Here is a 13,720-nt window from a genome sequence, read left to right as displayed (position 1 = left end):
TGACGGGTTTGGATGGAGATGAGGACATGCCTGAGAGATCGCGTGAAAGAGCCGATGGGCTTCATTACTGTAATTACGCTGATTGAATCTCTCACGAGGTTGATGAAAAGTCTGACTCGGGCTCTAGGGCCTCAGAGGGTTCTGTGCTCGGGGTGCTGGTGGTTTGGCCAGGGCTGCTGCACAGCAAAATCCCCAGAGTTAAATCAACTCTGCTCAGAGTACATATTGTCCCAATCTACAGAGTGTTAAAGTAACACTGAAGCAGAGTTACCACTGTTGAGGATTATGTGATATGTTTTCATGTCTAAAAGCCTGAGAAGTAGTTGTTCATCTTCAACATTGTTAACAGTGGGGTTTCTTTAATAATGCTCACTCATCAATTCATTCATTGCTTAATTATCCCATTAACTTTAACTCAGCTTCAGTGTTACTTTAACACTCTGTAGATTGGGACAATATATACTCTGAGAAAAGCTGATTTAACTCTGGGGATTTTGCTGTGTGGCCAGTCTCTGCAGTTTATGGTTGCACAGCATCATTTGCATGACATACACCGCCAAAGCAACCCGGCACATTTCAATAACCTTTGTAGGTTCTGTAGACACCTGAATAATAAAATCTGTAGATAATTAAACCACAGTACACTCTCAAAAATAAAGGTGCTTCACGATGCCATAGAAGAACCTTTTTGTCTAAATGGTTCCATAAAGAACCTTTAATATCTGAAGAACCTTTCTGTTTCACAAAAGGTTCTATGTGGTGAAAAAAGGTTCTTCAGATGACAAAAAGGTAAGAAAGAGATGGTTCTTTAAAGAACCTTTGACTGAATGGTTCTTTGTGGAACCAAAAATGGTTCTTCTATGGCATCGCTTGAAGAACCTTTTGAAGCACCTTTATTTTTAAGAGTGTACATCGATTTCTTTTGAGTTTTCTGCTTAACTCACTTATTTTGCCTTTTATCGATGGTAGAGCCTCACATAGCGTAGGCCTATCTCTGCTTTTACTTTTGCCTTTAATCTTATTAGGCTACTATACTAACATGCCTAAACATGGTAAATCAAATGAGTTTGATGTGGTAATTCTAATGATAATTATTTTGTTTTAAAACGTTAGACAAAAATTAGTTAATAAATTTTAAAGGGTTGTTTTTCCTGCATGATTGTCAGCTACGTTTCCCCCAAAACATGAAAACAACCAAGAATGAGGGCATAAAGACCAAAAATAACTTTTTTATTTTATTGACAATTTCGTTTAGGCTATAAATATTTATAATCAACTATCTTCTATTCGCTCTGTGAATTTTATTTTTGGTGATTAGGCTACTCTTGAGCCAATTTATAGTCAGTTGGGGAAAATGTCATTAGTCCCCACGCATGTCCAAAATCATCACACGCCATGTATTTTCAGAAAACACTAAGAAATATTCTAAAGCCAAGGTGAATCAGATTTTCCGCTTTTTTATTTTGCTGATTTTTTTCATTTAACATTCAAAGGCCGCAATCCATGATGGTCTGAGCGAATTCAAGTCGTTATCCTTTACGGCTGCAGCTGATCTGGTTCTACCGCTCAATATTGTCAACAGGCCTCCCGAGGCCTCCTTCGTGCTGCCGGCGTTTATAATGATTTTCTTTATTCGTTGTAGATTCAGAGGCCAGCCCGGGCTCCGACGGCGAGGGTCTGGCGGAGAGGACGTCGTGCTCCTTCGGCTCCCCGGCGGACCTGACCCCCACCGCCTGCGACCCCTCACCCTCAGCCTCCATGGAGGAGATCCAGGTGGAGCTGCAGTGCGCTGACCTGTGGAAACGCTTCCACGACATTGGCACAGAAATGATCATCACAAAGGCAGGAAGGTAAACCTTTTATGAAATGTAAAAAAAATCTAATTTATGGAGGAGAAGTTCAACATATTGGATCAGACAGTGGCAGCATATTTCAAAATATGTTATTAATGTCTCTGGTATAGCCTAGGTAGCTATGTTTTACCAAATTTAAACAAAGATATATAATCGTGTGGAATGTGGAACCAAACCTCTTGAAGATATGATAAACAATCCTGGGTCACTATGGCGCTCCCTTTTTTGTCCGCCTGTTAAAAAAAGATTGAATAATATGAACGGAACTACTTTGGATGCACCTTCTGCGTGATGAACATGTTTTTGGATTCTGAATTTAAGGTTTGTAATACAGTAAAAGTCTAATTAAACGGTTGAAATTATTGACAGTGGCATTTTGCATTAAAAAAGTATTAAAAGTAAAAGTATTTTGCATAATATTTTATTAATATTTATTTTAATAATAATAAGCGGTCAATCATACAAAAATGTGATGAATATTCAGATTTAAATGAGTGTGACATACACAACAAGCCATTTTTTGTTTGTTATGAGTCAAATGAAAACCGTGAAACAAAAAGAACGTCTGGGTCAAGGTCATTAAGTGTATTATTATTATTATTATTGTTGTAAACCACGTATTTCTACTTTTGATAAGTTTGATTGTGATATTCATGACACAAAATTAACAATATTTACCATTGTTAACCTTAAAAAGATATTTGAAGACTTTGTTTGTTTGTTTAAATATTAACAGAAATTTTCTATTTTCACTCAAATAAAGGTGCAAGGAAAGTATTTTTAGTAGGTCTATTTTTTGCTTGACGTTTACACCACGTCTAAAAAAAACCAAGAATATTGACGTATTTTTCAGTTGCTTTTTCGAAAATGTATTAAACCAATAAAGATTAAACAAATATTACATTTAAATTCTAGTTATTTTATTTATTTAAAACTTTTTTTAAATAATTTTTAAAATCTTTTTTATCATCTCGGACATTTGCCATAGACCCATACATACGTAGCACAGGCTGCTCTCTTTTTTCTTTTTGACGCGCAAATAATCTCAAGGTACCATACGATTGTTTGGCAAAGGGATGTGGCTGCGCACGGGGACTGAAAACATGAAAACTCTGTTTTGTGGGCGCTAATGTGTTACACATGGGGGCAGAAGTATCTAATCACAAACCACAACCTATGTACAACTACGGTAGGGCTATTCTGATACTTAGCCTTATAACAGGACAACAACAACTGTTTCTAATTAATACATTTGAAATATGCTTTTCGTTTTCTTGCTCTTTTGGGCGTCAATTACAGCCCAAACCGAGCATATAACTTAACCTAAACAGTTCACAGTAAGACCTTTCGCCCCTTTCTTTCTCGGCGGCGATTGCCAGGTATTTCCGTGCCATTTTTACACTTTATGATCAAACCAATATGAGAACATGTCTCCGTTTATTGGTGTAATTCCTTGTCTTAAAACACAGGGTGAACTTGTACTTAAGAATACTTCCTGATTGCACTGGATGGCTGTAGTAGAGATTATTAATAGAAGTCCATGTTGTGGTTTAGGCAAGTTACCTTAGGAAGAAAAAAATGTACCTGGTTAAATGAGTCGTTGCCAGTGAAGAATTATTAGACTTTCTTAAAAAAAAAAAAAAGTTTACAGAGAGTAAAGCTTTTAAAATCGCTAGGAATCGGATAATTCAGACAAACACAAAAATAAAAAGCAACAAGAAACAATTTTTATTTCTTAAAAATGTAAATCTGAATTATAAAATTAGCATTAGAAAGGTTTGTTCAAACTATTAAAATATCTCACTCAATAAATTTTACTGTAGCCTAGCTATAGCTATTGCTTGGGCCTACACGACATGATGTTTTCATCATCAATAGACCCTTTCTTCCGATGCGCTGCTGCAATAAATCCCGAATGTAGCAATTTTTCGTTGGAACAGTAAACAATTTTGTTTTCTCCAGAACCATTCATCAAACAACGTAACTCATGTCCAAACTATTTAACAAGTTATACTATAGGCTCTTCATTTGTATGTTTTGTAAAAAATAGAGCCTGAAATAATTACTCTGATTTTAAGGCGAGACTGCAGGAATAGCCGCGTGTATTTTATGCCCCTGCTAATAATAATAGCCCTATACATTTAGAGGTGTAGGGGGTGGGGTGAGCGACCAGACACTTTTCTCTCATTATGAACAAAGAGATTTATGACGTTTAAATGAAAAGACAAAGAAGTTGCTTTTGAAGTGTAAAATGAGGAATTAGCCAAAAATGTCTTGTTAGACCTGAGTCACGTTTTTAAATCTGGCCCTTTTGTTCAGTTTATTTAGCTTGTTTGAACTATTTTATAGATTGTTTTTGTTCTTTGATTACTCTGCTTTTTTAGCTTTCATATCTTTTTAATTGATCAAAATGTATCTGAGTCCTGCTACTATTTGCTAGTGGTCAACAAGACAATCTTAACACTTTCAAAGATAAAAATAATTAATAATTAATTATTTATTTATTTTGTATGATTTTGGTGTCAGAGTGTTGTATTTTTCAATATAACAGACATCACTGTAACACACTGTTCTTATTTAAATGATTACATTCATTGGCTTCATCTAATTCAACTTATTTACATTTTGTGTATCATTATTTTTTAGCATTTTTAGATCATCTTACTATATTTGTCAATGCTATCATTAGACTTATTAGTTAAACATGCAATTACAATCTGCTCGGTTTCAGGAGAATGTTCCCTGCTATGAGAGTTAAAATCGTGGGACTGGATCCACATCAGCAGTATTACATTGCCATGGACATTGTACCAGTGGACAACAAGAGATACAGGTAAGCACTGCTCCAGAGAGTGTGTAGCGCTGTTAGCATGCAGTGAGAAAGGAGGAAAATAACAAAATGAACGGGAAATTTGTCTATAAACTGGGAAGCTGATCCCTCTTGAAATGGGGTGGGAGATTTACATGAAACACGACATGATGTTTTCATCATCAATAGACCCTTTCTTCCGATGCGCTGCTGCAATAAATCCCGAATGTAGCAATTTTTCGTTGGAACAGTAAACAATTTTGTTTTCTCCAGAACCATTCATCAAACAACGTAACTCATGTCCAAACATTTAACAAGTTATACTATAGGCTCTTCATTTGTATGTTTTGTAAAAAATAGAGCCTGAAATAATTACTCTGATTTTAAGGCGAGACTGCAGGAATAGCCGCGTGTATTTTATGCCCCTGCTAATAATAATAGCCCTATACATTTAGAGGTGTAGGGGGTGGGGTGAGCGACCAGACACTTTTCTCTCATTATGAACAAAGAGATTTATGACGTTTAAATGAAAAGACAAAGAAGTTGCTTTTGAAGTGTAAAATGAGGAATTAGCCAAAAATGTCTTGTTAGACCTGAGTCACGTTTTTAAATCTGGCCCTTTTGTTCAGTTTATTTAGCTTGTTTGAACTATTTTATAGATTGTTTTTGTTCTTTGATTACTCTGCTTTTTTAGCTTTCATATCTTTTTAATTGATCAAAATGTATCTGAGTCCTGCTACTATTTGCTAGTGGTCAACAAGACAATCTTAACACTTTCAAAGATAAAAATAATTAATTATTAATTATTTATTTATTTTGTATGATTTTGGTGTCAGAGTGTTGTATTTTTCAATATAACAGACATCACTGTAACACACTGTTCTTATTTAAATGATTACATTCATTGGCTTCATCTAATTCAACTTATTTACATTTTGTGTATCATTATTTTTTAGCATTTTTAGATCATCTTACTATATTTGTCAATGCTATCATTAGACTTATTAGTTAAACATGCAATTACAATCTGCTCGGTTTCAGGAGAATGTTCCCTGCTATGAGAGTTAAAATCGTGGGACTGGATCCACATCAGCAGTATTACATTGCCATGGACATTGTACCAGTGGACAACAAGAGATACAGGTAAGCACTGCTCCAGAGAGTGTGTAGCGCTGTTAGCATGCAGTGAGAAAGGAGGAAAATAACTAAATGAACGGGAAATTTGTCTATAAACTGGGAAGCTGATCCCTCTTGAAATGGGGTGGGAGATTTACATGAATAAGCAACACTGACGGCAACCCTGACAGAGTTGCCATATCAGCATTGAAGGTGGTGTAGTGTGTCCCTGTGATTTTGCTCTCACCATGACAACTTTCCATCACACATGCTTACGGACAAGCTTTATTTGAATGCAGCTAAAGCCTGCATGTACGGATTGCAGTAGTGCACTTGTCCTTTCCATAATTACATGTGCCTTGTTACAAACTTAAGTCTTCCCAAATTAAGTAGATTTTTATTTCATAGTAATTAATAAAGACCTAATGATCAACATAGAACTGGTTAGCTCATCTTGTTTCTTCCTGACCATAAATCCAGAAACGCATCTGATTTTTGTTTGTATTCAGTGAAACTATTTGAGTTGTGTGTATGCTTTAGTCCCACACGCTGATGTCTGAGAACAGAACTGGAAACGGCTGAAATCTGTACTCCGTTTCAGGGGATTAGAAGCAAAAGGAGGATATATTTTTCATTAGTCATACATCAGTGAAACACATTTAAATAAAATGTTTCTGTTTTTCAAAACTTTAAAGGTCTGCTACAATTTATGCAGCAACCCAACATTTTCTCATATTTTCCTAATTTAGTTTTTTAAATAAACACAAGAAAACATTGTGGATGTTACTGTATTAATTACATTGTGACACTTAAGTGGACAACGCAATAATCTTCCAGTTCAATTATATTTAGATTCATGTATGCATTTACTGAAAATAAAACCACAGCCATTCGAGGATTGGCCTTGAAGACAACCATTTAGAGCCCCCAAATATCATGGAGGATTTTAGAAGCCAAAAGATCTTGTAAAATTAAATAGGATTTTCTTCCTGGCTGGGGAATTTACCACAAGGCTTTGCAAACGGAGCAAAGAGCTGTCACTGGAATGCCTCGTGTGTCTAGAGGGCTCGGGTCTGGAAACGCAGCCTTTATTGGAATTTACTTACTTTACTTAGGCGCACTGCCCTTTTCAAGGGACATAGAGTTTATACTAGACTTGTTAAATCTTTCTTTATGTGTTACTTGAATTACTTTGCTATTTAATGTGGCTGTTTGGTATGGCGTATATTTGAGAGAAGAAGTAAGAAAATACGGAGCGGACCAGATTTTCAGATTCCTCTTGCAGGCGCTCTCTAGCTAATGTATTCACAAATATCCTGTGTGTGCGCTAGCCGTTCTTCCTCCTTTCCCTTTCTCCATCTAAGTGTTGCTCTGTTTGTCTCTTATTTTTTTCTTTGTCCAGCTGTCAACTTCAGGCATGCCCGTCTTTTTCTTCTTCCGTATTTTTTTCCACACAATAAACGCACATGGTGCTAACTCAACTTGATGTAAAAGCAGTGCACATGCTCTGATCCACACTTCAGAGTATCACTTACTCTGTCAGTAAAGTAACCCAATGTATAACTTGGTCTATTTGCTGCTGTGTCGTGTGCATGAGAAACTGAACTATTCAGAAAAAAATGGGTTTAGATTAAAGTCGAATCTTCCTGTTTTGTTTCTGCATTAGACTGAAGGGTCCTTACTATTATAATAACCCCATTTTTGCTTTTTTTCCCTTCATCTAAATATATGTAAATGCTTTTGCATACAGTGTACTGCATGTGTTAAATATTGCTGGACTCTAATGGGCAGTCGCTCCACCATCTGTCCAAAAAGGTGTCACATAAAGTTGGATCTTTATTGATTGTGCTAGTGCCAGATGGCAGATTTATGAAAGATGAAAGAGGGCTAATCAAATTTCCAGTCCTTTTAGGTCTTAGGTTTCCTTTTTCTTTAACACTTTCCCTGCTACATAGAGCATAACCCTAAACAGGACTCCAAACAGGAAATTACAAAAATGCCTGGCACTATATGCGCATGTGTGCGAAGGACAAACAATGTGTGAGTGTTTTTGTTAAATCACACATTTTGTATGGATAAATATGACCTTTATCTATTTAACTTTAGAGCAACAGATTAATGTGCATGAACACACATGCACGACATGCACATTCATGTCCGCAGTAGTGGGGTGCTCTGGGAGAGAATAAGACAGACACGGAGGATGTTTAATGCTGCCAAGCAATAACAAAAGGGGCCAAATGAGAATTTTGTTCATGTTTGAGAGCTGGATGATGACTTTGGCAGAGGCGTCGCAGTTAAGCACTTTCAACTGTGCGCATGGCCAGAAGTAAAGGCATCCAGCTGTGCCTCAGGCAGTCAGCTGAGGAAATGCCCTGCAAACAGCACTTTAGGAGTGCCCACATGTATCAGAGCCTTTTCAATGCTTTCCATTAATTATGCTAATGTAAACATACTTTACCTTTTAGCACGGGTTAGTATTTTATAATAGTCCAAAAAATAAGGTTCAATAGGATATTTTGTTTATCTTGAATTTGTATGGTCTGTTACAAGTATTTTGAACAATCAAAAGTTGGATGTATGTGTGCAAGTAATTTTTGGTATTGTTAACAACACTGACTCATAGGCCACAGGAACAGAGCGTCATGGCAATTATATGCTCATTTTTGCAGGTATGTGTAGCACAGCTCAAAGTGGATGGTGGCGGGAAACGCGGATTCGCCAGTGCCGCCCAGGGTCTACATCCACCCGGATTCACTGGCTTCAGGAGACACCTGGATGAGACAAGTGGTCAGCTTTGACAAACTCAAACTCACCAACAATGAGCTGGAGGATCAAGGCCATGTGAGTGCACACTTAATTACAGTTAATGTAATGCTGATGTCATTGTATATACATACACTAGTGTTCAAAAGCTCAATTTTATTAAATTATTTTTTAAAGAAATGAATACTTTATTCATTGCTTAATATTTAACACATTAAATTTATCAAATGTGACCATGAAGACATTTATTAGGATTTATATGTCTGTTCTTTTGAACGTTCTATTCATCAAACAATCGTGAAAAATATGTATCATGGTTTCCACAAAAATAGTTTTCCAAAAAAACTGTTTTCAACATTGATAATAATAAGAAATGTTTCTTGAGCACCAAATCAGCATATTAGAATGATTTCTGAAGGATAATGTGACACTGAAGACTGGAGTAATGACTGCTGAAAATTCAGCTTTGCAATCACAGGAATAAATTACATTTTAAAATATATTATTTTAAACTGTAACAATATTTCACATTTGTTTAATAAAAGCCGCTTTGGTGAGCACAAGATACTTAAAAATCTTACAACCTCTGATTATATATTTGATTAGTAATATAAAGTAAAAGCCACCAACTCATTATACTACAAAAAATACAATATTTGCACATTAAATGTATGCGTTTGAGCGAGGAGATGTTGCATACACCTGCTTATCCACATCACTGTATTCATAACACACACTAGTTGATAGATTACAACACCCCTATCTCCCCAAAAGACATCTGTATATTCTCTCAAGCAAGAAAATCATTATTCAGTGTACTCTCTGAAGAACTGGCAAAACTGGAAAAAGATTGATTTTATTGTACTTGACTGATATTCCCAATGCGTCTGTGCTGAACAACAGCTGAATACATATGGAATGTATACACATGTTATTGTTTGGAAATACATACATTTTTTTCCCCCAACATATATGTTTTCAAGTATGTTCTTCGAAACTTTGGTTTTTGTGTCACTGTTGGAGTGTGACTTTCTTGTGCCTGGCTCTAGTCTGAAGCATTGTACTACAGGAGTGAGTGCACAGGGATGATTTTATTATCAGACCGTCAGAAGACACTCTCATCCCCAGCACGCTTGTTAGGTTGTCATGGTTGTGTATTGTTCAGTGACAGTGAGAAATGGGGTGATACATCCAGCTCTGTCCAGAATAATGAGACCCACAAGAAAAATGTGCTTAATTTGCTCAGTATGGTTTTAAAGGCTTAGCCCTCATGTTTTCTTTCAATGTTTCCTCATGTTTTGAGATTGACTGTTCGTTCTTTATGAAAACCCAGTGTTTAAATGTAAAAATAAAATTAATACGTTGATATATTATAACTGATATTATGTACGTATTGATATAGGCCTTATCAAAACCCAGTTGGCAGATATTATTCAAACTCAATCCTTCTGTTTTAACATAAGGTAGACATGCATTCAGATAAGTGATTGTTTTGCAGTGTAGTGTAATATTTTTGCTCGGGGTCTCTAAGCTATTGTAACATAATTCTTCATTTAAGGCAAGACACTGCAGGTGAATAGGGTAAAAAAAATTACTAATAGTTATCGCCTTACTTACCCAGCTGACTGATTACATTGATAATTGCAAACATTTTTTGTATTACAAGTTTTCTAAAATGTTAGGTTTAAATATGCAAATGAGTCATTATTTAATGAAATATGCACACATTTGCATACATTTCTAGTACAAAAATCTAAACACTGGATGATGTCAGTTTCAAAATTCTTGTTTAATTTTTTTTACATATTAGAGTCAAAAGTTTGGGAATTTTGGGTATCTCATTTTTGTCACTCCATAATTCAGAAAATGCTTAGAACGGACAGAAAACACTAAATTTTCATAATTTTGGGGGGAATAAATGTTGTATATAATCAAGCAAATTATATATGAACAAATCCCTTTGTAAAAACCTTCAGGATATAGACAGGAATTAAAATTGTAAGTTCGGTGTGTGTAAGTGCTACTGAAGTGGAGATTTAGAAGAAAAAACTCATTTTGAGAAAACAGCCTTTAAAAATATGTATTGTAATTGAAATCTATTGACACAGATAGATAAAGTGCTAGAAAAGACACACTTAACAGTGTCTTTTGGATGTTTTCTTTTCACTAGTCTGAAAAAACACTTTATGAAAAACCAAAAAGCCCAAAATCTCAAACTTGACAGGTGCATGAAAAAAACCGTGTTTTTGCCTGCAGTGTCTCCCCTTAATTGCATGTAATCAATTTTAATATGTAAAATGGAAATTACTCAATCCAATTATGACTACATTATTAATTTTCATTGACCACAACCAGATGCATTCGATGTGATATCGAATTCCCATAATGCACTGTAGCATGAATAATTCTCATATGTGACCCTGGACAACAAAACCAGTCTTAAGTTGCTTGGGTATATTTGTAGCAATAGCCAAAAATACATTGTATGGGTCAAAATTATAGATTTTTCTTTTATGCCAAAAATCATTAGGACATTAAATAAAGATCATGTTCCATGAAGATATTTTGTAAATTTCTTACTGTAAATATATCAACACTTAATATTTGATTAGTAATATGCATTGCTAAGAACTTAATTTGGACAAATTTAAAGGCGATTTTCTCAGTATTTAGATTTTTTTGCACCCTCAGATTCCAGATATTCAAATAGCTGTATCTCAGCCAAATATTATCCTATCATAACAAACCATACATCAATGGAAAGCTTATTTATTCAGCTTTCAGATGATGTATAAATCTACATTTCGAAAAATTGACCCTTATGACTAAATACTAATTCCATGATAATACTATGTTATTAGTATTGGTGGTGTTGTGTTGGTTGCCCTATTAGCTTGAACGCCTTTCTTTCTTTAAATGTGTGGTTGTTGAGTGTCACAGTGTATTGTTTGTTGGATGGGTTGAAAATCCTGATTTGAAAAAACTTTGTGTGTGTGCAAGAATGCCGTCCCCACGGCTTCCTACACATTTAATAGCATATGTTCAACAACAACAAAAAAAGTAAATTGGTTAAAAAAGTTAACTCAACATAAATGTTTAATTCTGACTAAATATTTTCACATTTGTGCAACAAACATAAATCAAATACATTCTAACTTAATTGTTTATTGTATGGAAAAGTTTTACTCAATTTAAGTTAAACAAATGTTTTTAAATGTATTTTTCTTGTCTGAAACAGAGCAATAATATTGTTTGATTAATGTGACTATTCGTTTTTAATTGTAGCCATTTAGAGTAGCCTATGACCAGTGGAATAGTGCTGTTGGACTGAGGGCAAGGAGTATAGAGTAATTGCACATGACAGGCTGCGTATTCTTTACAGAGAGATACAGTGTATCAGTATTTTAGATGCAGGGTTGGTGTGGGTAAAATAGTTGCCTTAGGCCATGTCTGCGAACTTCGCTGCTCTACTGGCATCTCCTCTGCATATGGGGCTGTTTTGACTCGAGTCACTGATCCTATCACTCGACTATTCTGACAAATGTAATAACATATGGGTGTTACAACTGCAGCAGGCTAGTGTTTTTTCAGGAAGAGGAGAGGGGACTTTTCTTATACCACAACCTCATAAAAAGAAACGTTCTTTTTTGTTCGCCTGGAGGGCGAGCGAGGGCCGGAATTGAAGTTAACCCTGGAACGTCCTGTGTGGGACCACGCTGTCATGGAATATACAAACCTCACGTTCCTCCTTCTGACAAGAAATCATTTAGATTGCAGTTTCATCGTAAAGACGATTGAAATATTACTGGTGTATAATTATGTGGATGCTTCTACTTCAGTATTAGAATTGTATATGTATTTTTTAATATATATATATATTATATATGTAAATTATATATCGTGCAACTTTTTCAACTTCAAAACAGCTTTAGTTAGTTGTGTGGTTCAGCATAGTGTATCTTTGGCACTCATAACATTCCTTTTTTGTGCTCAGATATCACCTGCAAATTCCTTTTTGGCCCCAGACAATGTTCTGAATCCTGAATATCTCGGATCTGTGGAATTACAGCAGTGTGGCTTTGAACACTTCCTCTCTGCAGTCGGTCTTCATTGAGCTGGTGTTGTCTGGCCTTAGGCAGCACTGGGCTCCTGGGCTGTGCATTTGGATTGGATAGGAAGGGGGGAGCTGGAATATTAAATTTACTGTCATCAAGCTGTTTTGCAAAGGCCTCTCTTCTCTTGCCTGACCTCCTCGGTTGCGGTGGACCCAGGAGACGCACACTGACACTGGGAGTAATTAGAAACAGACCAAGGGCCGGAGGGAAGGCTACAGCCTCCATGCTCCGACGCCAACATATCGGTGTGAGATACTCACCCTCAAGTCGGCCTGATTCATATCTAATCAACATGTGTACACACTGTGATACAGCATGTTCTCCTATTGGACCAAGCGGCTTTGATATTCGCCTCATTATGCCACAGACATTTAATCCATACAGCTGCAGAAATGTGCTCTTGTGGTTGCGGCAGAGTAGCTGATGTTATGACTTTCTTTATTTCTAGATCATCCTGCACTCGATGCACAAATATCAGCCCCGTGTCCACGTGATCCGGAAAGACTTCAGCAGCGAGCTCTCTCCAACCAAACCTGTTCCTACTGGGGAAGGAGTAAAGACGTTCAGCTTCCCAGAGACCGTCTTCACCACGGTCACAGCCTACCAGAACCAACAGGTCCATTACTGACTGTCAGTGTACAGCACATAGTTCAGGTGTTAATGAGTCAAAATATATGAAAGTGTCTGAATATGATATTTTCATATACAACTAGGAATGTGCTAAAATTCCAGATGAGTTTTTTTTGTGTTATGGCTGATAAATGATAAATGGTTGATATTAAAATTAAAAAAAATGTTTTTGTCTAAATGACAAACACTAAAAACTAAAATCAATTGTTTTATATTATACCGGTGAATTTAGAGATTACAGCAGTATAACATTCAGTATGAAAAATGGAAATTCATTTTGATTTTTGCCAAAAATCACTTCTAGCAGTGTAAATTATAAATCATTAGTTATTTGTAAAGATTAAAAAGAGCAAGATTAAAGATTAAAAGAGCATTAGTTAATCTAAATGTAAAAATAGATAAAAATGATCATGCACATTTATATATATATA

The 13,720-nt window shown here is 35.8% G+C and overlaps 1 protein-coding gene across 1 annotated transcript in view; it reads left to right on the top strand.

Annotated features, from left to right (window-relative positions):
* Positions 1 to 13,720, top strand: part of tbx15 (T-box transcription factor 15) — a 24,692-nt gene that overhangs the window by 4,307 nt on the left and 6,665 nt on the right. The window contains 4 exon segments of the mRNA XM_016460876.1: positions 1,643 to 1,850; positions 4,585 to 4,686; positions 8,451 to 8,622; positions 13,108 to 13,275. Of these exon segments, the coding sequence (XP_016316362.1) occupies positions 1,643 to 1,850; positions 4,585 to 4,686; positions 8,451 to 8,622; positions 13,108 to 13,275 (650 nt within the window).

Source organism: Sinocyclocheilus anshuiensis, unplaced genomic scaffold (assembly GCF_001515605.1).
Source record: "Sinocyclocheilus anshuiensis isolate Anshui unplaced genomic scaffold, SAMN03320099.WGS_v1.1 scaffold136, whole genome shotgun sequence".
Taxonomy (NCBI): Eukaryota; Metazoa; Chordata; class Actinopteri; order Cypriniformes; family Cyprinidae; genus Sinocyclocheilus; species Sinocyclocheilus anshuiensis.
The sequence above is the reverse complement of the archived record's forward strand: the minus strand, read 5'-3'. Positions and strand labels throughout refer to the sequence as shown.